We start from the raw sequence: 25,576 nt of genomic DNA on the forward strand, positions 1-25,576 counted from the left end.
GGAAATCACATCCAATCTCCACTCTTTTCCCACTCGAGACAGCCAATGCACTTCTAACCTAACACTTGATTCAAAAGTAACCATACAGAAACCAACATAAAAACAAAACAAAAAGGTAGCTACATCCATCATTTAAAGTTCTGCTTCTTTCAGACTGTATGAAAACTGAGGTAACTTTTTTTTCCTTCCTGCACAACTGAACAGTAAAATTTAGAAGGGAAATTTTGGAAGACCAAAGAACAAGAAAAAAGTTTTAAAAGCACACCCAGCGCAATTAAGGCCCTTTCTCTATCCCATCCAATCTCAATAAAACCTTAAAATTGTTATTACCACTCGCTTGTTTGTAGACCTTGTATTCTATAAAAGATGCGAAACTGAATCAACTTTGATGGTTTCTCTCTTCTTTTTTAACAATCCCTCGCCCCAAATGATCAGCCACTCAATGCTGATTTGTTTCTACATAGGTTAAAAGGTAAATCTTTTTGCTGCCTCCCCCATTCAAAATTTAAAAAAAAAAAATCAAAAGACTGGGCTGATCTACACAAATTCTTTGGTATACATAAAACAAAGGGCCAGTTGAGGGGAGCCTAAGTACATTTGTGTTAGCAGTGACCAAGGTATACCTAAACTGAAAAGATTAATTCACAGAAATTGAGTTCGCTGGCGGTAGAGTCCGAGGCGAAGATCTTTCCCTCAGTGCCTGAGATAACAGATTGCAACCATCCGAGACGGCGCAAGCCGAGTTCCGCAACCGTTCCCTGTATTCAGTTGTTTTGGAGCTACTTTCGGGGTGTTGGGCTATATCCCTGAGGCATTGGGTAAGGAGCACACAAGCCGAGACGACACTCATTGCGCCCCCTAAAATGGCGGTCTGCACGGCTTTACCTTCTGGATTGATGGTGGCCGCTTTGCCCAAAAACTGAGGCTCAGTGGCAAAGCCCACCAGCGCGCAGACAGACTGCACCAAGGGCCCGCTGAACAAGACGCAGCGGTTCCGCGTCAACTCGCTGGGCGAAGTCTTGACCTCCTTGACGCAGGCCAATAGGGCCGAGCCGCTGGTGCTCATGCACTTGACGCTCAGCTTGAACTGCTCCTTGGCAAACTTATCCTTGGATTTCTCACTGGCCAGGACACAGGCGTCCGTCAGGAATTTCAGATTCTTGGACATGTTCTGGGAAACCTCCAGCAGGAGCTGAGGGCTCATGTCAGCCAAAGGGGTGGTCTTCAAGATCCCACAGCCGTGCTCCACCTCATGTTTGCACCGGGTCACCTTGTAGCGATCCACCAGGCCGGGCAATGCTGGCTGAGCTCCCGGGATCTCCACTGCCGCCAGGTAAGCGGCATGGGCAGAGCACTCCGTCAAGGAGACCACCAGGTCTCCCATCTCCAACAGGATGTCCCCCACCTCCGTGAAGCATCCCATGTTGAGCTGGCTTTGGACGTCGTGAGTCAAGATGGAGAGGCCTTTTGTCCGGGCGATGATGGTGTCCCGGCACTTCTCAAAGGACTCCCCAAAGACGGACAGGCTGTCCGTATTGACCGGCCGGCTCTCGCTGGACAGCAGCAGCAAATCCGCCACCAACTGCATCTTGCTCTTGCACTGGTCGCAAATGGAGATGAGCTTCTTCCGCTGCAACGCACCGCTGCTCGGGGTGGACGCCTCGCTAGCGGACTTGCCAGAGCCGCCGCTAGCCATAGCGCCTGGGGGGCACACGCATGCCTCTCGGGACCCCACAGCTGCCGCCACCCCTCCCGCTCCTGATGCCTCCGGAGGAGTCCCCACTCAGCCTGGCAGGATCTCTCTGCCTTTTCCGCACCATCATTCCATTAATCTCCGCAAGTAAAAGTAAAGTCTTTGCGGGCCAGAGGGAGAGGCGGGAGCTGGCCGGAGAGCAGCCCAATCCAAAGGGAGACTGAAGCTACTCCACTTTCACAGTGAACTAATAGGCTTGGAAACAGGCGACAGGTTCCTCGACTCTTGGGAAGACTGGATTCCTCAATTCCGCAACGGCATGATCAATTATTGTTCCCTTTCCTTCCCCATCTGCAGATGGACCGTTCTTTGGAGAGAAGCGTTATTAGCAAATAATCCAAATGGAGCTGCTGCAAAAATAATAATAGGAGCAATCATTTAAAATCTTTAAAAGTTTCCAGCTGAATAAATTACAGTGGCACGTTTAAATTCATGAGGAAAAGAGTTTGGGTGGGATGGTGTTGGTTTTTTTAAAAAAAGAAAATAAATGGGAAGAGGGGCTGAAATAGGCGACGATCCTGTTACCGTTTGACTCCTTTCCAATCCAAGCTGTCCCCGTGGCCCGGAAAGAGGCGAGCCAACGCCATAGGCTCCTTTAACAGCTCCCGAGCAGGCAAGCAGGCATCTCTTCCTCTCCCCGTTGCTATCAGGAAGAACAGCAGAGGGTGTGGCCCGGCGGAGCTGTGGCCGGGGGAACTGGCCGCGCGCAGGAGGAGGAGGAGGAGGAGGGTTGCCGCTTTGATTTGCTAGGCTGGCTCCGAAGTGTTTCGTGCGCACCTCACCTCCGGTGCAAAAGAGGACACGGCAGATCGTGGAAGGCGAGGCGAGGAGGGCGGGCGGAAAGCAACGATTTCCTCTCCCCCAACACCACCCGGATCCAGCCGCTGGTGGAGAAGGAAGGCAGGAAGGAGGAGGGAGGGAGGAACCCTCAGCTTAGCTTGCCGCTTTTGCTTTGCTTTTTCGCCACCTCTCTCCTCTCCCGCTTGGCGCTCCGATCACGACGCCCAGCGGCCCCGGGGAAAGCAGCGGCGGCGGCGGCGGCGGCGGCGCCGGCCCTCCAGGGGCGTGGGCGCACCCGATCTCCGCTCGACGGGTAACTTCAGGCTCTGCCCTCGAACAAGGGCGGCGGCGGCGGCGGCGGCGACTGCTGCGCTGGGTGGCCTTTGCAACAGCTGCTGCGGGAACCCAGCCGGCCTCCCTTCGCCTCCTCTCTCACCATATTTCCTCGCTGGGCTTTTTCTCCTCCTCCTCCTCCTCCTCTCCAACCCTCCCCGGCTGAATCACCAACTTCTGCGGGGTGGAGGGAGGGATCACGAAAGGAGGGCTCCCCGCCCGCTTTCCACTTCCCAAAGTCTCTTTTCAGCCTCGGCCTTGGGGCTCTTATCAGCTGCCTCGGCGCGGCTGCTCCTGCATGGCTGGGGAAAGGGCGGGCGCCGGAGCCAACGCGCCTGCTGCTGCTGCTGCTGCTGCCTTTTCCCCCTTCCTCTCTTTCTTTTTTAATGCTTTCTCCCGGTTGCCTCCGCTGTAACCTCCCTGTAAGCCTATAGCAATCTTTTGTGCGGCCTGTCGCCGCCCTTCGTTTTAAACGCTGCGGTCTTCTCCACGCCCGCTGCTGCCTTGAAGGCTCCACCCCAGCAGGAGATGGGGCGGGTGGGAGAAGGGAAAGAGGCGGTGTCACCGCCCGGTATAACAGGCGGCGGCGGCGGCGGCGCCCTTGCTGTGGCCGCCGGCTCGATTGCGCTTTTACGCACGCAGATGCGCTTGGAGCAGGAGAGCCGTGGCTGTTGGTTCACACGTGGGAAGGTTCTGGCCTGTGTTTTCAGCCCAGCCTGCCCGTTGATTTCCCCCCACCCCCGATTTTATTTTATTTTTAATTAAAGGAGCATAATCTATCCCCGCCCCCTTTTGCAACCTTAGCTTCCCAGCTGTCAGCAAACATTACTTGGAAGTCCTGTTGAAATCTGGGATAGCTTTCTAAGGAACCAGGCATAGGACGAGGTCTCTGCCTCTTTCCCACCGGTGTTGGAAAAATCACAAGCACCTTTCGAGCTCTGAGATGGGCGCTGCCAGTGGTTTATTGGAGCGTTTCGAATACAGAAGCATTTCTTTTGGTTTTTCCTTATGGAGGAGAAAATGACAAGCGTGCAAACCTAATGGGGTCAGCCTGTGGGCACTGCCACCTGATTGGATTGTGGTTTTCTTGTTGGCCAACTAGGCTAGAGAACACTTTACTACTACTACTTTTTAAAGCAGCATGCTCTGGTCCATGGGGTTATGCAGAGTCGGACACAATTAAATGACTAAACAACAACAACTTTAAAAAGAATATACAGTGGTACCTCGGGTTACAGACGCTTCAGGTTACAGGCGCTTCAGGTTACAGACTCCGCTAACCCCAAAAAAGTACCTCAGGTTAAGAACTTTGCTTCAGGATGAGAACAGAGATCGCACGGCAGCAGCGGGAGGCCCCATTAGCTAAGTAATACCTCAGGTTAAGAACTGTTTCAGGTTAAGAATGGACCTCCAGAACGAATTAAGTTCTTAACCTGAGGTACCACTGTATCAGCATCCTGCCATTAGTTGTTGGAAGCTGCTCAGGCTTCAGTGGCGTAGCGTGGGTTGTCAGCACCCGGGGCAAGGCAAGTAATTTGCACCCCCTAACCCGTGGATTTGCGCCCCCTAACCCTAACCCCCAGATGCTGCGCCCGGTGCGGCCGGCCTCCCCTGCACCCCCCACGCTACGCCACTGCCAGGCTTTACAGAGATGTTAACAGTCCACATAAAATGACCAAAACAATGTGTGATAAAAGAAAATTAGCAGACCACAATTTAACAAGCTGTGAGCGCATAAAGGCCTGTGGGAGATTGAAAGCATGGTTCAAGAAAAGTGTTTTAATGTATCTCTGAGAGGCAAGCAAGAATGAGCGGAGGTGAGGTTAATAAGGAGAGAACAGGGGTCCCCACTGTGGTCTAGGCCCTGCTCCATGTATCTTTCCCACTTCCCTCACAAACTAGGATGTGATAACTTATTTACTTACTTCTAGTTATTTATTTAGCAAGGTTTAATGAAGAAAATTCTCAGTGGTTTACATGAAATAGTATAAGCTGATTCTCCTTCACTGGAGAGGTCGGATGGTCATTGTCAGGGATTTTTAGATGTGATTCCTGCGTTGCAGGAGGTTGACCCATGGGGTCCCTTCAAACTCCACTATTCTATAATTCATTAAAAACAGCAATTAAAAACAAACTTTTAAAAGCAAGTAGATGTAATAAAATTGTGAAAATACAGATAAAACCAACAGTTTTGGAAACAAATGTGCCTAATATTGCATGTCCAGGTAGGCTTATCTAAACAGAAAAGTTTTAAAACTGTAAAAGTTTTTTTAAAAAAATCAAAAACATTACATCATCTCATCATCCCTGACCGTTGGCTAGGGCTGATGGGAGTTGGAGTCCACTGGCATCCGGTGGACCACTGGTTCTCCACCTAGGACCTTCAGAGTGCAAGCGCCTTGTCTTGTCGTTGAGCTACACCTTCTCCCACAGCATGTTTATGTATATTTCGGCAACTAAATTAAGCTCTACTTGCCATTTCAAGGCATGCTTTGGTGTGAATGGAGATGGTACCATCGAAAGCAAAGGGGCTACTTTAAAAATTATCGCTAATCTATGGAGAATACAAACAATGCCTCTGTGAAAAGTCAATCTAAAGCATTTTAATATACTCCGGAAGGCACCCAGAGTCACTGCAGGACATAACACTTCAATTATATAGTCCAGCTCAGGAAGGGTGGGGGTCCGTTTATTTTGTGCTTGTGCACTGTAGTCTCCTATGATGTTTTTTGTTTTTTTTTAAAAAAAGGCCTTAAGGGTGCGCCTGCAAATTCCTGTTCATGGCGGTGACTCGTTTTTTTTAATCAGTCATGTTATCCATGCAGACTGCCCTGAAAAGTGCTTATGTTTTTCAGCCTAATAAGACGTGACTAAAGGCATCCAGACATTGTCTGCTGTGTTCCTGCATTTGGCGCGTAAAATGATACAGTGGTGCCCCGCAAGACAAATGCCTCGCAAGACGGAAAACCCGCTAGACGAAAGGGTTTTCCGTTTTGGAGGTGCTTCGCAAAACGAATTTCCTATGGGCTTGCTTCGCAAGACGAAAATGTCTTGCGAGTTCCTGTGGGCTTTTTCCCCCTCCCCCCCTTTTTCTAAGCCGCTAAGCCGCTTATCAGCTGAACCGCTAAGCCGCTTAACAGCTGATCCGCTAAGCCGCTTATCAGCTGATCCGCTAAGCCCCTAAGCCGCTAATAGCGCTAAGCCGCTAAGCCGCTAATGGGCTTGCTTTGCAAAACAAAAAAACCGCAAGACGAAGAGACTCGTGGAACGGATTCTTTTCGTCTTGCGAGGCACCACTGTATTTGTTTGTACACCAAACTGGTGACTTTTCTGTGCACAAAGCACTAATAAAGTTACATACTTTTATTTTCTTCTTCAGAAGTAAATATCTATCTGCTACTTTTGGGAAAGTAACTTAACAGAGCAGTCCTAACTATAGCAAGCCAATGTAATTTTGGGATCCTCACAGGAGAGAGGTTGATGGGCATAGCTGTCAACTTTTCCCTTTTCTTGCGAGGAATCCTATTCAGAATAAGGGAATTTCTCTTAAAAAAAGGGAAATGTTGACAGCTATGTTGATGGGAGTTGCTGTCCTTTTTCAATGATGTCTGTTGTGGTTTTGGCTGTCTTGGCCTCAGCAAAGAGCAATCTCACCCTGGGGGAAACACACACACACACACACACACACACACACACACACACAAAACACCTAGATCAGGAAACAGAAAAGATACTAAGTTATTCTATTCATATACTGTACCATCTTTCTGCCAAGCTTTGTCGGTGTAGACCAGGGTTTCCCAAACTTGGGTCTCCAGCTGTTTTTGGACTACAACTCCCATCATCCCTAGCTAGTGGGACCAGCGGTCAGGGATGGTGGGAATAGACAATACTGGGCTAGATAAACCAACATTAAAATAAAAAAAACACAGAATTTAGATAATAATAATAATAATAATAATAATAATAATAATAATAATAATAAATTTTATTTATATCCCGCCCTCCCCAGCCGAAGCCAGGCTCAGGGCGGCTAACAACAATAAATAAATCATTTATTATAAAATTAATTAAATTCAAGCCACTGGCCACCATTGGGCCAGAGCTCCGCAAAGATTGCCGAGGGAGGGAGTCAGGCTGTGCCCTGGCCAAAGGCCTGGCGGAACAGCTCTGTCTTGCAGGCCCTGCGGAAAGATGTCAAGTCCCGCAGGGCCCTAGTCTCTTGTGACAGAGTGTTCCACCAGGTCGGAGCCACAGCCGAAAAAGCCCTGGCTCTAGTTGAGGCCAGCCTAACTTCTCTGTGGCCTGGAACCTTCAAGATGTTTTTATTTGAAGACCGTAAGTTTCTTTGTGGGGCATACCAGGAGAGGCGGTCCCGTAGGTACGAGGGTCCTAGGCCGTATAGGGCTTTAAAGGTTAAAACCAGCACCTTAAACCTGATCCTGTACTCCACCGGGAGCCAGTGCAGCTGGTATAGCACCGGGTGAATGTGATCTCGCAGCGAAGACCCCGTAAGGAGTCTCGCTGCAGCATTCTGCACCCGCTGGAGTTTCTGGGTCAGTCTCAAGGGCAGCCCCACGTAGAGCGAGTTACAATAATCCAGTCTGGAGGTGACCATCGCGTGGATCACAGTGGCTAGGTCAGGGCGAGAGAGGTAAGGAGCCAACTGCTTAGCTTGGCGGAGATGGAAAAATGCCGCCTTTGTTATAGCTGTAATCTGCGCCTCCATAGAGAGGGAGGTATCGAAGATTACACCCAAACTCTTAACGGACGGTGCTGGCACTAATTGCACCCCCGCAAGAGATGGGAGTTGCCCCCCCATCCCATATCGTCCCGTCCCAGCCACAGGACCTCTGTCTTCGAAGGATTTAGCTTCAACCGGCTCCCACGTAACCATCCAGCCACAGCTTCCAAACATCTGGTCAGTGTGTCTGGGGCCGAGTCAGGATGGCCATCCATCAACAGACAGAGTTGGGCGTCATCGGCATACTGATGGCAACCCAGCCCAAAACTCCGGACAAGCTGGGCGAGGGGGCGCATAAAGATGTTGAAAAGCATCAGGGAGAGTATCGCACCCTGAGGTACTCCACACACCAAGGAGTGGCGCAATGACAATTCCCCCCCAAGCGCCACCCTCTGTCCCCGACCAGAGAGAAACGAGCGCAGCCATTGAAGGACTGCCCTGGATCCCCACGTCGGCACGGTGGTGGTCCAGAAGTTCGTGATCGACCATGTCGAAAGCTGCTGACAGATCTAGAAGAATCAGCAGCCCCGACCCACCTCGATCCAGCTGTCTACGAAGATCATCTGTTAGGGCAACCAGAGCCGTCTCGGTCCCACTACCAGCGCGGAAGCCGGACTGGAATGGATCCAGAGCCGATGTTTCATCCAGAAACCCACCAAGCTGTTCAGCAACCGCTCTCTCAATCACCTTACCCAGGAACGGAAGATTCGAAACCGGGTGGTAATTGGATAGATCTAAAGGATCTAATGTTGTTTTCTTTAAGAGCGGGTGCACCACTGCCTCCTTCAGTTCCCCTTGGAATGTCCCCGTGCCAAGGGACAAATTGATGATATCCCCCAGGAGGGCCCGCACCTCATCTGGACATGCTCTAATCAGCCAAGACAGGCACGGGTTGAGAGGACAGGTGGTGGGCTTTCCAGCTCGGAGGAGTCTGTCCACATCGGCTGGGGATATCTGGTCGAAGTGGTCCAATACTGGACCCGAGGACAGTCGAGGGGCCTCCAGTTCCTTTATTGTATCCAAATTGGCAGGGAGGTCATGGCGGAGCAACAAGACCTTCTCTGCAAAAAAGCTCACAAATGCCTCACAGCTGTGTGTCAAATTGTTATATAATTTTGGCTGTCCTTCAAGGGACGTTAAAGACCTAATTATACTAAATAATTGCGCCGGGCGAGAGCTAGCGGAGGCAATGGAGGCCGAGAAGTAGGACTTCTTAGCAGCCTTCATGCCATCTCGTAGGTTTTCATAAAAGCCCTATAAGATGTTCTTGAGGCTCCGTCACGGGCACCCTGCCATACTCGCTCTAGCCGTCTGAGGTCCCGCTTCATTTTCCGGAGCTCCTTGGTAAACCAGGGAGCCCGGTTTCTGCGGGGTCGCAGAGGGCGCTTCGGTGCGATCTCATCAATGGCTGCCAGGAGCTGGATATTCCAGCCCTCAACAAGCTCAGTCAATGAGTCGCCAGGGGGAGCAAGTTCCCGCAAGGCTTGGCGGAATCTATCAGGGTCCGTCAGCCTCTGCGGGTGAGCCCAAATCGGCTCGCCACCTAAGCAGGGTGGGGGTGGAAAGTCAATCCTGGCTTTCAGAGCGTTGTGATCAGACCATGGCACCTTCATCGAAGGAGACATGATCACATCTATACCTACGCCAAAGATCAAATCCAACGTGTGGCCTGCTTGATGTGTGGGGCCCGAAACAAACTGGGAGAGCCCTTGTGTCGCCGTGGAAGACACCAGGTCCAGAGCCTGTGAGGAGGGAGTGGCATCAGCATGGATGTTGAAGTCCCCCAGTACCAATAGGTTAGGGAACTCCAAGGCCCAGCCGGCCACCGCCTCCAATAGGCCTGACAGGGTGGCTGCTGGTGCGCTAGGTGGCCGGTACACCAGCCAGACAGCCAAGCTCTCCTTGGAGCCCCACACTAGGCCAACACATTCAATGCCGGGGATCGATGGCGATGGTAGAGCCCTGAAAGGACAATCTTCCCGGATTACTAATGCCACCCTTCCCCCCCGGCCCACAGTCCGGGACTGGTGGAGGACGCAGAAACCCGGGGGCGCCATCTCTCGTAAGGTAACTGTTGCCCCTTCACGCACCCAGGTCTCCGTCACACAAGCCAGGTCGACCCCCTGCGAGATAAAGAAATCTCGCAGGGTGGCGGTTTTGTTGCCTATAGACCTGGCATTGCACAGCACCAGTGACGGAGGTGAGTAATCCTTGCTCACCCTACCCTCGTCCCTCGGGATGAGGCGCAGATTGGAAGGGGTACGAGCATATCCATATCTCGATCCCCTTCGCCTATAACATCTGCCCCCACTGCCATACCTCCCTCGCCCCTCCACGGTAGCAATCCCAAGCCTCATAGTAGCCTCCATTGATGGCAATTAATGTTATTCTTTTGCAGCCTAAAACAATAAAACCTTAAAACAATAAAAACAAAAACAACCCGGAAAACAATAAAACAATACAAACAAAAACTGCAAAAATTACAAATTCATCAAAATCTAACAAATTCCCAAGCCCACCCAAACATCCATCCCACCCCCATATATAAAAAATCTAAAGGGAAAGGAACATTTTAAAACATGTTAAAAAGAACTCTGCACCCCTCCGGGTCCTCCTGGGCAGTAGCAGCATCAGTGGCAACAACCGGCCCTGGGCCAGATAGTAAGTGGCAGGAGCAGGGCCCTCAGGCACTCACAGGGGAGTCCTTTGTTAAGTGTAAAATATTTTGCTCCTATTATTTTGCTGCCGGCCTTCATGTGTTGGATTCGATGGCCCTTGTGGTCTCTTCCAACTCTATGATTCTATGAATAGCCACCATAGTATTTCTTCTGGAAATGGAAAGGCAGTATATAAATTTAAAATAATAAGAATTAAGGAGATTGCATGGTTGGCTGGATTTTGCACCTACAGTTCTCAGGTTCTCTTGAGTGTCTTGGGAGCACGGAATACGATATGACTGTATTATTATCACCACAATCATCATATTTTATTTGACATTGTTATTATTTTTATTATTGTTTTTATTATTTTTATTAAATTTATATTCCGCCCTTCATCCAAAGATCCTAGGGCGTTTCACAACACAGAAATATGGTTTCCTCTTTCCCTTCAGAAACAAACGGAAAGGAGTTTTGTTCTATTCAATTTCGAAAACATGGTTCGTCCCGCTCCCCCCGCCGTCTGAAGTGGTACAGCCCTCTGCCCCTCGTTCCTTCCGGCACCTTCCCACTCACTCACTCACTCACCCACCCTCCTCCGCCTGTAGCTTTCAAATCTAGCTGCCCCGCCCACTTCCCTCCTGGCGCATGCGCAGAACTGGCAAAGGGGCGGGATCGAGGCGGAAGAACCTTCTCCAGCCAGTGCCGGCGGCGTTGCGCGTCGGGACAAGATGGCGGCGGCCTACCGATGGCTGGGTCTGGTCTTGGTGCTGTGTGCCTTGGCGGCCGCGGTCTCCGGAGCCGAAGAGCCGAAGGAAAAGTCCCCTGAGCAGGCGAAGAAGGAGAAGAAGAAGAAAAAGGACATTCGGGACTACAACGACGCCGACATGGCGCGGCTGCTGGAGCAGTGGGAGGTATGTCCGTGAGGGAAAAAGGGGGCGCAGCGGGGACCCCAAAATGGGGGGGGAGGGGTCCCCACCGTCTTCCTCGTCTAGTTCCTTGGCAAGGATTTGGGGCTGGAGTGCAGGTTCGTTGCGCTCGCCAAGGGTTGTATCCAACCCCAGTCCAAACCCCCCCCCCCAGAAAACTGACAGAAATTAGAATTAGAAGGGACCCTGAGGATCATCTAGTCCAACCTCTGCAATGCAGGAATAGGCAGGTATCCCATTCAGGGATCGAACCTGCAACTTTAGCGTTATCAGCATTGTTACTGTTATTTATTTATTTATTTGTGCCCCGCCTATTTGACAGGGTTTCCCCAGCCACTCTGGGCTGCTTTCAACATATATGTATATATATATATATATATACGTATATATGTAACTCTATATGTATATATACACACACAAATACAGTATAGTATAACATTGCACATGAAGAAGCTTCCCTATACATGCTCTAACCAACTGAGCTATCCAGGCTTCAGTTATTTTTATTTATTCATTTAGCAGGATATAAATATTCTCAACTGCTTTTTTTAATGTAAAACAAAAACATTTTCCGTTGTTTTTAAAAAGGACAGATTAAAGCAAGACATTTAAAAGCATTTGGGAGATGATTAAAATCAGCAGTAGCTAACTGAGCGACTTCTGTGTGCCCAGTCCATTAATTTCAGTGGGTGTGCTCCGATTAGGGCATGGGCACAGGCCGAGGGGGAATAGGGGGAGAGAGATTGGTTTGAAGGGGGTGAGGTTCCAGCCTAGAGCTCGTTTAATTGAATGTGGGGGTGGTGAGGAAATAGTCCTGAAGGAGAGGCTGCCTCTGAGCATGTGTGGAGTGTATTGGTCTTCATTGGGGAAGAGTAGGGTTGGCAACCGCACTGTGAGACTATAAGAAAACCAGGTACAGTATTACGGAAGTCAGAACACTTCCAGTACTTTTACTGGGGTGTGCTGTCCTTGCAATGTGTGAAACCTAAGTTGGGGTTTTCTGGTACATAAACATAATATTAAGTTCAGTAGCTGGAACTGTTTCAGTTTTGTTTTATGTTATACATATATGTTTGTTTTATGATATATGTATATGTGTGTGTTATAGAGAGTGCAAGAGTGCGCCTGGATAGTTGGAGTATGGTGCTGATAACGCCAAGGTTTCAGGTTTGATCCCCGCATGGGACAGCTGCCTATTCCTGCATTGCAGGGGTTGGACTAGATGATCCTTAGGGTCCCCTTCCAACTCTGCAATTCTATGATTCGTATATGCATGCTGCTTTGAGCAGAGTATGGGTTTTAAAGTTTAAATTAAGAGCTGTTCTCTGAAATAAGGAACAGGAAGAGTTTAAAGGACTATAAGCAGAACTCGATAGTAATTAGCACCCCTCTTTGCTTTTGTAGTAACAACCACCAGTGCATTTTGCATAGCAGAATAAAGCAGCAGTTTCATATGATTTGGCTCTGCATTTTGCACTAATAGGCTTTTAGATACTCTTCAGGGGTAGCCCAACATAGGCTGCATTGCAGCAGCCCAATTTCTTTAGTATCCAACGCACATGTGATTAGCAGGTTAACCTTTTCCCAGGTTAACTGCCCCCACCTGTCTAAATGCAAAGCTGGATCCAGGAGTAGTCTGAAACTGCTTTTGAGTTTCATGTAGGTAGAATACCTATTTTTAAATCAGTTTTTTCATTAGTGCTCCCTTATCTGAATTAATATTTCATTTTGCTTCCCACATCCAGACCCTCCATGATCTCTGGTGCTGTTAACTAGCTTGTTGAGTGAGCTGCTTGGCACATAAAGTAATGCTATGCACTCATCCAGAGTGCTAAATTGAAAACCAGATTTCTGTTTCTGAAACAGAAAAAAGTTTTGTTCTATTATTTTAGCAAGTAGAAAGCTGCATTAGACAAACAGTTTCTACATATGCATACAAAGTGTGCATGGTCTTCTAAACTTGAGATCTTTCAATAAGCCTAATTTTTCTAAGACATACCTTGTTGTATCAGGATACGACAGCCCGTTCCAGTGCATTCTTAAGTGTTCCTGTATTTTGTTTCCAACACAGAAAGATGATGATATAGAAGAAGGAGATCTTCCTGAGCACAAGCGTCCATCTGCACCAATAGACTTCTCCCAACTTGACCCGGGCAAGCCTGAGAGTATCTTGAAGATGACCAAGAAAGGGAAGACTCTTATGATGTTTGTCACTGTGTCAGGAGAACCTACAGAAAAAGAGACAGAGCAAATTACTAATCTGTGGCAGGGAAGTCTTTTCAATGCCAACTATGACGTACAAAGGTAAGATTTTTGTCTTGGAGTTGCACACCTGCCCTCACTTGCCTGGTTTAATTTTCATTTTGTATAGGCTGTGTTTATATGTATGGCCACCTAAATTACTGCATGTTTTAAATTAATACCTTCTTTCCTGTATTTTAATCTGTATTAATGAGGATATGAAAAATTGTTTGAAAGTTTTCAAAAGAATGGCATGCTCAGTTAGGAAGATGGATAAAGTTATCATAATTAATAGCTTTATTTTGTATTTTTCCTTTGATGTAACCTTCCCCCTCCTGAGACAGAGGCACAGTGCTTATTCTTGCTGAGTGCAGTCTAAAGCAGTGTGGAATTTTATTAAAAATTAGTAAAAAAAATTCTAGCAATTTTCATTTGGTAAAAATAAACTGTTGAAATAGTCTCATATTTTCCTATATGAGGAAGGAAATAATCTAGACCCCATTATGGCTGCAATCTAATATAAACCTACCTTATAAGTCCCATTGAACATAGTAGGACTTAACTGTTGTAGAAACACACTTGGATTAGTTTGGAAAAGCGTAGTCGACTTTAAAACCTGTTACAATTTGCCAGTGGCTTGTGAAAATGGATGTTTGTGGCTATTTATAGGTAGTATTCTTCTCCCACTGTTTGTCCCTTTGGATACAAATATGTCTGTGTGTGTCCCCGCCGCTGCCCCTGATTGGAATTTGAAGAAACGATGTAAGAAAAGCCACCCTGCTCAAAGCCCTATCTAGTCCAGATACCTATTTCCCACAGTGGCCAACCATATGCCTGTATGAAGCCAGCATGCAGGACATGAACCCAACCATACTCTGCTGCTGTTCCCCAGCAGCTGATATCCAGAGATACTGCTTCCAGTATAAGAGGGAGAAATGTATCCATTGTGACTGGTTGCTGTCTATAGTCTTAGCTGCCATGAATTTTGTCTAATCCCCTTTTAAAACTGTCCAAATTGGCAGCCCCTGCCACATCTGGTAGCCGTGATTTCTGCTGTTCAGTTATTCACTGTGTGAAGAAGTGCTCCCTTTTGCCTGTCCTGAATTTTCCACCATTCCAGGGGAGAAATTGTTGTGGAACTGAGCAGCTCTTTATTGTGTTGTTTTCAGCTCCTCCCAAGAAAGCCATGGAACGAAATATCTGCACCTGATAGGTGTAACTCATAAAAAATATGCTTGAGAGAAGTAGGAGGGATTACTGTACATGACTTCACTTGTATCCTACCCAGTTATCCAGCTTTGACAACATGGAGCTATTTAACTACCAGGATAGATTCCTATGAAATCTTAATATATAAGCCAACATTTTAACATTAGCATACGCAGAAGCTTTTTTTTTTTTAACCCCTAAGCATTTGTTAGCCAGATATTTTGCATTTTTCCATTACATCTAAAATAAAGCTGAGACCCATCTCTTCTAGCAGGGATGGGAGATCCTTTTTCAATCCAATGACCGCATTCCCTTTTGGGCAACATCCAGAGTGCACATGCTGATCGTGGGCTGGGCCAGAGGCAAAAAGAGGCAGAGAAACAAATGCAAACTTTACCTTTCTACAGTAAGATAGTTTCTGCACATACCCTACTCTGTCCTCCATCAAAGCAAAGGGCCATATCACAGTTCAGGGACAGATTCTCCTGCTAGGCAATAACATTCAGCTGCATCTGTGTGTCTCCCCTCCACCATAAATTTGAATAAGAAATGCAATAGGCTGTATTTTCACAAGGTAGTTAATTATAATAGTCTTACTTATGAAGGTAATAAATCCTGCAGTGCAAGTTTTGTTTTTCCCCCCATTCTGAGACAAACACCTCTTGCTTTTAAGAAATGCAACATGCCACTTAATCCTTGGGGTTATTTATCGTTCCTTTTTTTGCAAAGGGTGGGGCAGAGGCTCTTCCCTACCTGAAATGTAAATTTTCCATACTTCAAAGGCTGGGCACTAATTGAATGCCCTTTTAAAACCTAGGTTTATCGTCGGTTCAAATCGTGCCATCTTTATGCTGCGGGACGGAGGCTATGCGTGGGAGATCAAAGACTTTCTGATAAAACAGGAGAGGTGTGCGGACGTAACACTGGAAGGTCAGGTGTACCCTGGTAAAGGAGCCAAGGAAAGCGAAAAAGGGAAAAATGAGACCAAGCCCGAAAAATCCAAAAAGAAAAAAGATACTGAAAAGAAACATGGACCCCTCAAAGACGACAACCGTGCAACCAAACCAAAGGAAGAGCTCTGATAAGTTAATTTGACTGTAGAGGAGAATTGGTGGGAAGTTTAGGAAGGAGAAAATAGGGTGGCCTTTCTGGGTTTCAAATCAAGGGACCAGTTTACTTATTAATGAGAGGCATTTGTTCAGTAACAGCAACGTTAATGCTTAACATCAGTGGATTGCTTCTTCTAGATCTGGAGTTGGTATATTGTGCCTTGTCTACTTTCAAGCAGTTGGGTTTTTTCAAACAGTTGTCTGTTTAAAGTTTAAAACAAGCACCTGTGTGTTTACCTTCAGTATTACGAACATTCCTCAAAAAGGATGAGAGGGGAAGAGCTGTTGCAGTTGGAATTCTGCCGTCAGCTATTTTGGAGGAGTCAAGAAGGTGAACGATTCGTTGGCGATAAGAAACAAGACTTAACTTTCTAGGCGTTTCTACCTTTGCAATATTTTCATTAATGAAAATAAATGATACCCCTTCTTGAAAGTGGCAATCTCAGAGTGTCAGCTGTGGTGCCAAAGCAGATTCTGGAAAGCACAGGTTTGATGCATGCAATGAGTGTTTTTATGTAAGTTGGTTTCACTGCTGATCGTCAAATGCCCAGCTGAAGTGGGCCACAACTCTCATCACTTTCAGAGCATTGGGCGTGCTGGCTGTGGCTGTTGGAAGTTGTAGTTTAGAACATCTGGCAGTAGCCATGTGATAAAAGGCTGAGCCAATCCAGTAAGAGGAATGTAACAAGAATAGCAAATGTATCAAGATGCAGTTAACCCTGACACTAATTGAAGAGCTTAATTCCAAAAGGTGCTTAAGTCAATTTTGACCAGTATTCCATTTGGAAGAATTTTTTTTCTGACTACAGTGGTACCTTGGCTGTCAAACTTAATCTGTTGCAGGAGTCCGTTCGACTCCCAAAATGGTTCAAAAACCAAGGTGCAGCTTCTGATTGGTTGCAGGAGCTTCCTTCACTCAATCGGAAGCCACGTCGGACGTTTGGCTTACGAAAAATGTTTACAAACTGGAACACTCACTTCCGGGTTTGCAGCATTCAGGAGCCAAATTGTTTGGGAGCCAAACCGTTCGAGTATAAAGGTACCACTGTACAGTCTTTTTGAATGCCAACACGATTTTCAAGGCTTTTATACAATTTTATACAAGTTCTCTCCCCCCCCCCCCCCGGCCCCTTATTTGTAGCACTCATGGCAAACATCTGCAGGCCAAAATTGGATTTTTTTTGTCAAAATTGACTTAAGCCCCTTTTGGAGTTAAGCTATTCAATTGCAATTGGGCTCAATGCATTCCAGAATTGCAGTGACTATAAACTGGGGGCTTACTCTGTTTAAACACAGAGGTTGTGCTGGTTTCCTTCTTAATGTTAATTTGAAAGAATACTGCCTTGGTGCATAAGTTTATTTCAAATTTGTGGACACCGCACCATATTAGATCATACCACGTTTGATCTTTCTGAATATAGCTTGTATTTCTCTGGTGCCAAAAATACTTACAATACTCTGGGTGCCCTAATTTGTTCATTCATATATAAAGTTGGTAGATAATTGGGAAAATATTGCTGTCACAATGAACACTCCCTCCGAAATGTCAATAAATATGTACCTTTTTCAGAACAAATTTCTGTTTGACACGTGGAATCCTGTGTCTGGACACAGCTGTCTTGTGATGTCTGTATCTGCTCAGAGTGGCCACTAGGTGGCACCATCAAGTGCCAAATTCTGATCTTGAGAAGCCTTCAGTGGCTTCTATCCTCTTTTGATTCTTGGACCATTTATATATGAATACCATTGATAAAAGCTCTCTCCTGGTCTAATTCAAGGTTCTGAAGGAGATGAGAGGTTAAGTGTTAATGAATAGCTGAGTACTGTGTTTGTCCTGAGACTTCTGTTTATCTCCCCACCCCGGTTTTATTTTCATTTTTACTTTATTTTTAGGGTTTTTGCTTTGAAAGGGCTCTCCTGCGTTCCATTCTGCTGTTACAAAAGAACAGGGAAATGTTGAGAAATAGAATCACAGAGGTGGAAGGGACCACAAGGGTCATCTAGTCCAACCTCCTGCAGTGCAGGAATCTTTTGCCCAATGACCCAGATATTAAGAGTCTCATGCTCTACCAACTAAGCTAAATGTAGATGTGTTTTTTGTTGTTCAGAGGCGCTTAAAACTCACATGCAAGATGTGCTTTTAAAAAGATGCCAGTTTTCGAATATGCTGCCTGCTGAATTTGTCTGGTGTATGCCTGATGAAAAGCTGGCTGGTCACCTGTGCTAAGTAAAAATTTCTTCCAGGTAACTAGGTGGCAGCTTTTTTTAGGACACAAACAAAAGGCATAAGCGTGGTAGCTTAGAAGGCTTCAAAATGCCCTGCAGGACAGTAAGAAAATGCAGGGTATGAAACAACCAAATTCACATACTTTATATCCCTCTGATTTTAGTGGAGGGGAACACTTTTGTGTTGGAGTCATTGGGCCTTGAAGATCACTAATCACCTGGTTGCCTTTGGCTGGGAAGTGTTTGAGCTGAGAGGCAGTTGCATTTGTGTGTGTCTCTTTCAAGCCATCAGTGTGTCCAAAATGACTAACCAGGTTAGATGTGGGCGTTCAGGCTAGCAATTCATGATGCCTTTTTTTTTTTTTTTTTTTGCAAGGTTTAATCATTAGCTGTATCGTGCTTTGGGCTTCTGGTTCTGCTAAGGTTGTGTGACTACTCTGCACACAACTCCCAACTGCAATTGTGGCGATTGATTTTTATGCAGATTTCAGTTCCGTGAAGCTAGCATCCCGATTCTCCGGTTTGAAAGTTACAGAAGAGTGGCTCTGCAAGATGAATTATTCAGAATTGATTTTGTCAGTTTCTTTGACTATTTAAGGGCAATCAGGTGTGTTTTAATTTGTTAGACATTTTCCAATTATGGGGCCTATAACTCCAACATCATCTTTGCATGTGCAGACTCCCCAATTCAAGTGGAGGGAGGCAGGGGAAAGAGAGCGGAGTTAACACAACTGAGAAGACATCTGCCTGAAACTTTAGAGACCCATTAGTAGTTGGAATAGAGAAAACTATTACTTTGACCAACTAGTGGCCTGACTTGGTATAAGGCAGCTTTCATACACAGGTAAGTAGATGAGCAGCCAGAGCGAAACTATTTTTCTCATCTTGATTAATGCCATTGTTGTGAAACCTGCAGCCATTTCAAGGACAAAGCATCCTTTGACAGAGAATCTGTTCTTCCTTTCATCTCTTTGGTTGGCGTATGGCCAGTGACATCCACTCTTGTCAGCACTGCGGCGAAGAGACAGAGGTAATTCTGTTCTTTGTAGCAGATTTGGTGAGTGACAGGTGGGACTTAAAGGCCAACTCATTCAAGTAACGGTGAAATTGTAGGAACAGGAAAAACAAAATGAGTACCGTAAATCAGAACAGTTTCTGTACACAGAACACTATTAATGTAGGAGTTTACATAAAGACAGGAAAAAAATGTACCTTTTTTTCTAATTAGCTGCTATGTATCTCCCGAATGCTTTTGTAAATCCCATGTCTCTGACAGTGGCCCTACGTCATGTGGCAAACATGTTTTTAATCTGAATATTTAGAAGAAGCTGGATTTTTTTGTTGGGTTTTTTCAATTTTTTTTATTTTCCAAAATTTTGAAACAAACAAACAGAGATCTTAGTTATACTTAATCCAATCTTAGTAACATTGTTACTTGACTTCCTCAAATCCCCCTAGCTGAGTTTCAGTGTATATCATTGTAACAGTTTTCCAAAACTAATTTTCTCATAAAATTAACTTAATCAGTTAACATCTTTCTTTCTTTTCTCAGTTTCTCACTCTGGAAAGTCTTCCTTTCCCTGCCTCTTACATAGGGTTCTTCCACCAGCTTCGTGTGCGTGTAATCCTTTGATAATGGCCCAGAACAGAGGACCCCAAATAAAAAGAGAGAGATGGAAGAAGGGAAGGGAGAAGGGAAAAAAGAACTTCCAACTTTCTGACGGTCAGTTACATAAAAGAAATTATTCAAAACGTTCACTAGGGTGACAGCCAACTAACAGTTCCACTTTCCCCAATCTTCAGATCCAAATGTCTCAAATAAGCCTCCTCAAAGGGATGGGGGCAGGAGGGAGAGAGGCAATATTGGGTTGTTCTTACTATGTTTATGTAAATACAGAAGAAATAAGAAATTAGCTGCATTTTTAAAGTATCACCAGCTAGCTTGACTATTTGAGGCGTTAAAACCCCTTGGAAGTGGCCTGTTTTATTTAGGTGTGCCCTTCTCTTCATGTATGCAAGTCAAGTGGATCCCATGAGAGCTTTTCTTTGCTTAAGCAAACTTCCTCTTGCCTTATGAGTGCCTGAAGCTTTGGCAGGATGTTTCTGCAGCTGCCGCTTCCATCTTTGAGAGATCATGTGTTCATCTTTCAAGTTTACCTTTGTCTTTGGGTTTCCCAAGTTTCTGCTTGCCATTTAAAATAATTTCCTTGCATTTACAGTAGCAAGGATTCTGTCTGGAGTTAAATCTTTCAAGACTATGAGACATAGGTGGTGGATATGCTCTGTTTTCAGCAGTGAACCACTAGAGGGTGGTCGAGCATAAGGAAATGTTGCAGTAAATTTCTGCTGTTAAAGTCCAAATTTGATTGTATTTGCTTGCTTTCCCTTCCAGAATGGCCACCTAGCAGGTTTTCAAGTGCCTTGGCCAGGTCTTCAAAATGTTTGATTTCTTTAGACCTGCAAGCTGTGAGTTTTGTGCGCTTCATCTCTGTTATAAACTTAAATTATCAATGGTGATTTTAAGTGTGTGAATTAGAGTTGTACAAAGGAGCAGTGACTGAGTAAAATCCTCAGGCCGGGCTGTCATTTTAGATAGAGCAACAATTTGGACAGGTTTTCTGCCCTTAGTATTTCAGTGACTTGGGAGCAAACTCCAGGATTGCTTACATTTCTGCTCTATAAGGATATATTGGTAAATATGCACCAATTTGTTGTAAGGAACCAATCACCCTTCCCTTTGTCTGAAATTGGTGCCTTCACTATCCAGACATGAAAAAACCAGAGTTGGCTTACAACACCTCTGTGCATGGGAATCTTGTGGCCGTGAACAATATAAAATAATTCAAATGGTACAGGTTAGGGATGGGCGAATCTGTCAACTTCAGTTTCTCTATTTTTATTTTTAGTATTCTTTCTCGTTTTCCACATTTCCATATCAGTTTGAGGTTATTTTTAAAAACAAATTCTCATGAAAACTCATCAGTGTTTTAATGTTTCTCCTAATGCAGTTTTGCCTAGTACCTGGTTTTTTTTTTTTTTGCAAAGCGATGTTAGTATGTTAGTGAAAATATGCAAAAGAAAATGCACACTTTACCTCACTGTGTACATTTTTGTACACGTTATGTGGCTAGGGAACTGTATTGCGAAACTTGGAAGTGTGAATTTTAATGGACGGTTATCTCATTTTGGAAAGTGAAGATTGCTTGAGTTCACCTTTGATTTAAGAGAGCTTGTCAGCTTCTGTGTATGGAAGGGGTGTGTGTTTTTGTTTTATTTTGCGCTGTGCCTCAAGTGGCAAAGTACCTGACATGACATGACACCATCCTTTGACTGTCAATGTGCATTATGCTGGCAGGTTTATATCAATTGTTTGTGGGTGATGATGGTCTGTGCTATCAGTTCATTGTTATAAAATAATCCAACACAAGTAAACAGTACACACACATGTAAGAGTTGCATTGAAATTTTATTCCAATAAATGTGTATTCCAAACAACTAAATGTTAATTAAGTTGTAAGCGAAAACATTTGGAAGTAACATTCCAAGAGTTTTTGTCCTCATACAAAACAGGCTGCCAAGGGAAGTACCACATTCTGCAGCCCTTTGAAGTTTTCAAGTGCAAAGCAGATTAGCTGAAGAAACATTTCCATGACCTTACCCTATTGTACAAAAAAAAAAAAATTCCCATAACAGCATTTATCTCTTCAGCTTTAATCTTCTTTGTGCCTTTTGCAATAAATTAATAGAAAATTAAATCTTTTTCAGCAGGAGCTTTAAGAAAATATACAAAACACTATACATCTAGTTCCGAAAAAGGACCAGCTATTTCGGGTAGAATACTTGGAGTGACAAACACACACACACAACACACAACCCTCCCCAAGGCTCTCAGAAAGCAGTATTTCTACAATGCAACCTTTGAAAAGCAATTTTACAGATTGCGAATGGTCAGTTACTAGTAGAGACCAATCAGTCACTCAGTTAAAAAAAAGTACACATTGAAGGCAGTTTGTTGATGACCCATAAATATTTTCTCCTCCCTTTTTAATTTTTTTTTTAAAAAGCTTTCTGGGTGACAGCCTCACTTCTGAAGCAGTTACATATTGTCAGGGTGAGGGGACATACTTTGATGTGCTTTTATTAATAAAAAAGTGGCTGGTAACAGGAAGCCCAAGCACAATTTTTTCTTTGAGAAACTGATAACATTTGTCCTTCATAAGCTGATCCTTGGCCACAGTGATTTGGTCCTTTGTCACAAGAGACTCTTTGTGAAGATCCAGCAACCTCTGCAATACCCTGAACAACCGCGCTATTCAGGTATTCAGTGGATTGCTGATGCACAGGCAGAAATAGGATATCAGTCGGTGCTTATGAAGTGTCCTGCTGTCATTGAATGCCAGCACACCAGAAAGTTTGTGAGGAGATCACCAAAGCATTTTCAGTTTTTGCCGTTGTGTCTGATACGGACTTCTGCTTACATTTTCATATATACATAGCCAGGAGCTCAACTTAGAAGTGTATGTTTTTTCCTGAGTAGGTGTCTGAAAGTTGAGACTGTAAAGTTGAGACCGGAGAAGGAACACTTTGTACATTTCTACTGATTCAAAACCTGAGACTCCTACGGACAGACATGAAGGAGACCATTGCAGTACACCAAGGCAACATGATGTGAAATCAAACCTTTCTTATCACAAATACGCTTGTGAGAGGAACAGAGCTATTACTAACTGTATTCTGGACTGCCTACGGAATGTTGGTTGTCTGATGTGGCCATTTAACCCATTCACAATAAGGTTTCTTCTATGTACATCATCAAAATATACTACATCTTGAGCACGCCATGTACCTCAACGCATTTTCCACTGAGGGCGTGCTAATGAGCAGGAACACACAATGCAGGTCACTTTCTCACAGTTTCATTTTCTTTACCACTGGAACTGGCAGAGCTTGGAAAATCCTCACTGCTTCGTCATCTGTCTTCAGCGTAACCCAGAAGGGCCGGAAGGTGCCCTTGTATCCAACAAAACCCATTTTATCTGAATGAAAGGAAAAAAGGATAGTTGAGAACCTCCAAATGACTGCTTTGGAACAAACAAGAAAGGAGGCAACCATGGACATAATTTTAAATGGTGCAAAGAACCTGGTGTATAAGTCTTCTTGAACCGATTGGGAACCGTGATCACGGTGCTATCAAATACAACATGTCTCTAAGTGGACAGCTGCCAAGGAAGTCCAACATAGTCACCTTTCAGTTCAAAAGGGGAGGCTTCTCAAAAATGAAGGTACTGGTTTTTGAAAAAGGAAGCTGAATGATAAAGTCAGAGGGTCACTTATCTCCATAATGTTTGGAGAATGCTTAAAACCACAGTAATGGAAGCTCGGCTAGAATGTATAATGCAGATCAGGAAAGATCCGGGCAAGAGGATGCAGGCATGGCTAAGGAACAGAGGCAAAGAAGCTATTCAAAGCATGAAAGCCTCTCTCTGAAAACTGAAGTCTTGCCCAAATGAGAAGAACCCAAACTTTGGCAACAGAAATGCAACCATGCTTGGGGATGCAAAGAAATAATTCTGAGGATCATTAAATAAAAAACAACCACCACCTGATTTCAGTATCTTATTTCAGAGTGCCATTCCAACACAAAAGCCCAAAGGTGTGCTGCCTGTTTCGTTAAAGAGGTATTCTCCCTTCCTAAAAATTATTTGGCTTTTTGAGGTACTGTTCTCTCCCCATGAATTCTCTAAGCCTTCGCATCTTTAAACTCAGTGGAGATCCAGCAGCTCAGTTCTGCTGAGCCTGAAATCTGAAGTGGTACAACACTTCCTCTAGCCCTCTGTCCTGTGGTCCCCAGCTGTTGGACTACAGGCCCCATCATCCCTAGCCAGCGGTCAAGGATGATCACCTGGGGGCCAAAGATTGAAGAACACAGTAAACCGAAACGATCAACACTTTTAAACATCCTTATTAATTCTTGGAAATGTAACTATAACAAAGGTTCTTTTATAAAACAGCTATTTACCTTTCAATTTAAAGCCCCTCTGTGCTCCAAGTTTCTCAAGGACGGTAGTCCACGGACCTCTTGAAACGAACCTTCCTTTAGATGTCATCACCACTATAGAACTACAGGAGACAAAGGCATCCATAAACCATCTATTCTTCCACTGAGTGATTTAATTTGGTAAAAGCTACCAGTTGTGTAACTTTGGGGTGCTGGTCCCTGCATCAATTCAATCATGTCTCGCCAGGCATGCATAATTTATTCTGAAGATTAACAAGCACATCCAATTAGGTCACCTTACATCTGTTATCAGAAATGGTTGGTATGTATAATGTTTGCAGGAGCAATGAGAAAATCACATGGCTGCTATACGATGGCTTGTTAGGCTACATCTACAGCCACTAGGTTTTCCAGCTGTTCCATACATCCCAAGAATGTTTAGTCCATATGTGCCAGAACACAGATTTTTTTTTGGGGGGGGGGGATTAAATATCTCTGGATGCATTTTGCCTTGATACAGCAAATGCCTACCCAATGCCGTATCAAAAAGCATAACTCACAATGAATTTGTAAACAGCATTGAGGTTTATTTTATTTCCCCACCAGTAACACAGTTGATACATTTTATTAAATGAGGGTTAGTGCAGAATGGGTTTTCCCACACGTGTCTTTAACATTAATCAGGATGGGGCAATTTCCACTCTCAAATCAAGTCCTTTTTCTGGTTCATGTCTGTTTTGTAGGTACTGTATTGATAAATATGTTGCATCCTGTTTCTGTGTTATTCTGCACATATTTATTTTTTGTGGGGAATCGCAAGATTTGTATGAATGCATATTTTGAGCCAAGAGCTATGCCGCAAAATTTGGTGCAAAGTCTCAAAGAAGAACTTCATTCTGATCCACGTATTAGTTTGAGGAGTGCAAATCATGCTGATTTGCTTAAAAATGTAGACTGAACTAAGTCCTTGAACATCCCTAACTCACTTTAGAGTGAATTCTGCTTCACAGTATAGCCAGGGCCTGGGTGGGAAAACGTGTTTATTTAAAAAACATTTTCCACACTAACTTTCTGAAACCATCATGGCTTCCATGTTGCCATGAGGGTGCTGGCCCTGTAGCAAGAATAGCACGCATGAGTTGATGACACAGACCACACCACTTCCCATAATCCATTGCCCATTATTTCTGTTGAGTGCTCCATCTTTCAGTTTTTGTTGGTTTTTTTGCTTTCACATGCAAGCTTGAACCGGTTAAGATGTTCAAGCCTTGCTGTAATTAGTTATTTTCATGATCACTCTCTTCCTGGCCATCCTCTCCTCTTGCAACGCCAGAACATTTGTGTCCCTGTTCTGTGCTGACTTTGTGTAGCCCAGGGGTTGTTAACCTGGTCCCTACCGCCCACTAGTGGGCGTTTCAGGATTCTAGGTGGGCGGTAGGGGGTTCTGTGGCACAAGCTGAATCCTTCCATTGAGCACTGGTGGGCGGTAAGGAAATTTTACCATCAAGAAAGATTCATTAGTGGGAGGTAGGTATAAAAAGGTTAACTACTCCTGGTAGTCAGCTGTCTCTGCATACTCGCCAATAGTGGTTTGGCT

At 45.0% G+C, this 25,576-nt stretch overlaps 3 protein-coding genes and 1 long non-coding RNA gene across 9 annotated transcripts in view; 2 read left to right on the forward strand and 2 right to left on the reverse strand.

Annotated features, from left to right (window-relative positions):
* Positions 1-511: 511 nt before the first annotated feature.
* On the reverse strand, positions 512-4,036 carry TLNRD1 (talin rod domain containing 1). The gene is made up of 2 exons (XM_079952935.1): positions 2,279-4,036; positions 512-2,103 (listed from the first exon to the last, which is right to left on the reverse strand). The coding sequence occupies exon 2, from the start codon at positions 1,694-1,696 to the stop codon at positions 638-640; it is 1,059 nt and encodes a 352-aa protein (XP_079809061.1). The 5' UTR covers positions 1,697-2,103; positions 2,279-4,036; the 3' UTR covers positions 512-637.
* Positions 4,037-4,306: 270 nt separating this feature from the next.
* LOC307203553 lies at positions 4,307-6,539 on the forward strand. Its single transcript, XR_013833285.1, has 3 exons — positions 4,307-4,351; positions 4,507-5,781; positions 6,157-6,539. It is a non-coding gene; the product is annotated as an uncharacterized lncRNA (long non-coding RNA).
* A 4,414-nt stretch (positions 6,540-10,953) lies between these two features.
* MESD (mesoderm development LRP chaperone) lies at positions 10,954-17,331 on the forward strand. The gene is made up of 3 exons (XM_079954407.1): positions 10,954-11,181; positions 13,268-13,500; positions 15,464-17,331. Exons 1-3 carry the CDS (start codon positions 10,999-11,001, stop codon positions 15,726-15,728), a joined length of 681 nt encoding a protein of 226 aa, XP_079810533.1. The 5' UTR covers positions 10,954-10,998; the 3' UTR covers positions 15,729-17,331.
* A 4,097-nt stretch (positions 17,332-21,428) lies between these two features.
* Positions 21,429-25,576, reverse strand: part of CEMIP (cell migration inducing hyaluronidase 1) — a 169,699-nt gene continuing 165,551 nt past the window's right edge. For 5 of the 6 annotated variants that reach the window (XM_079954188.1, XM_079954187.1, XM_079954189.1 and 2 more), the window contains exons 28-29: positions 24,001-24,101; positions 21,429-23,017 (exon numbers count right to left, since the gene is read on the reverse strand). In XM_079954188.1, the coding sequence (XP_079810314.1) occupies positions 22,890-23,017; positions 24,001-24,101 (229 nt within the window). In that variant the 3' untranslated portion in view covers positions 21,429-22,889. Of the gene's footprint in view, positions 23,018-24,000; positions 24,102-24,128; positions 24,394-25,576 lie in introns of those variants that run through there. The other variant, XM_079954191.1, reaches the window with a different exon arrangement.

The sequence above is a fragment of the Podarcis cretensis genome (assembly GCF_951804945.1).
Source record: "Podarcis cretensis genome assembly, chromosome: 14".
NCBI lineage: Eukaryota > Metazoa > Chordata > Lepidosauria > Squamata > Lacertidae > Podarcis > Podarcis cretensis.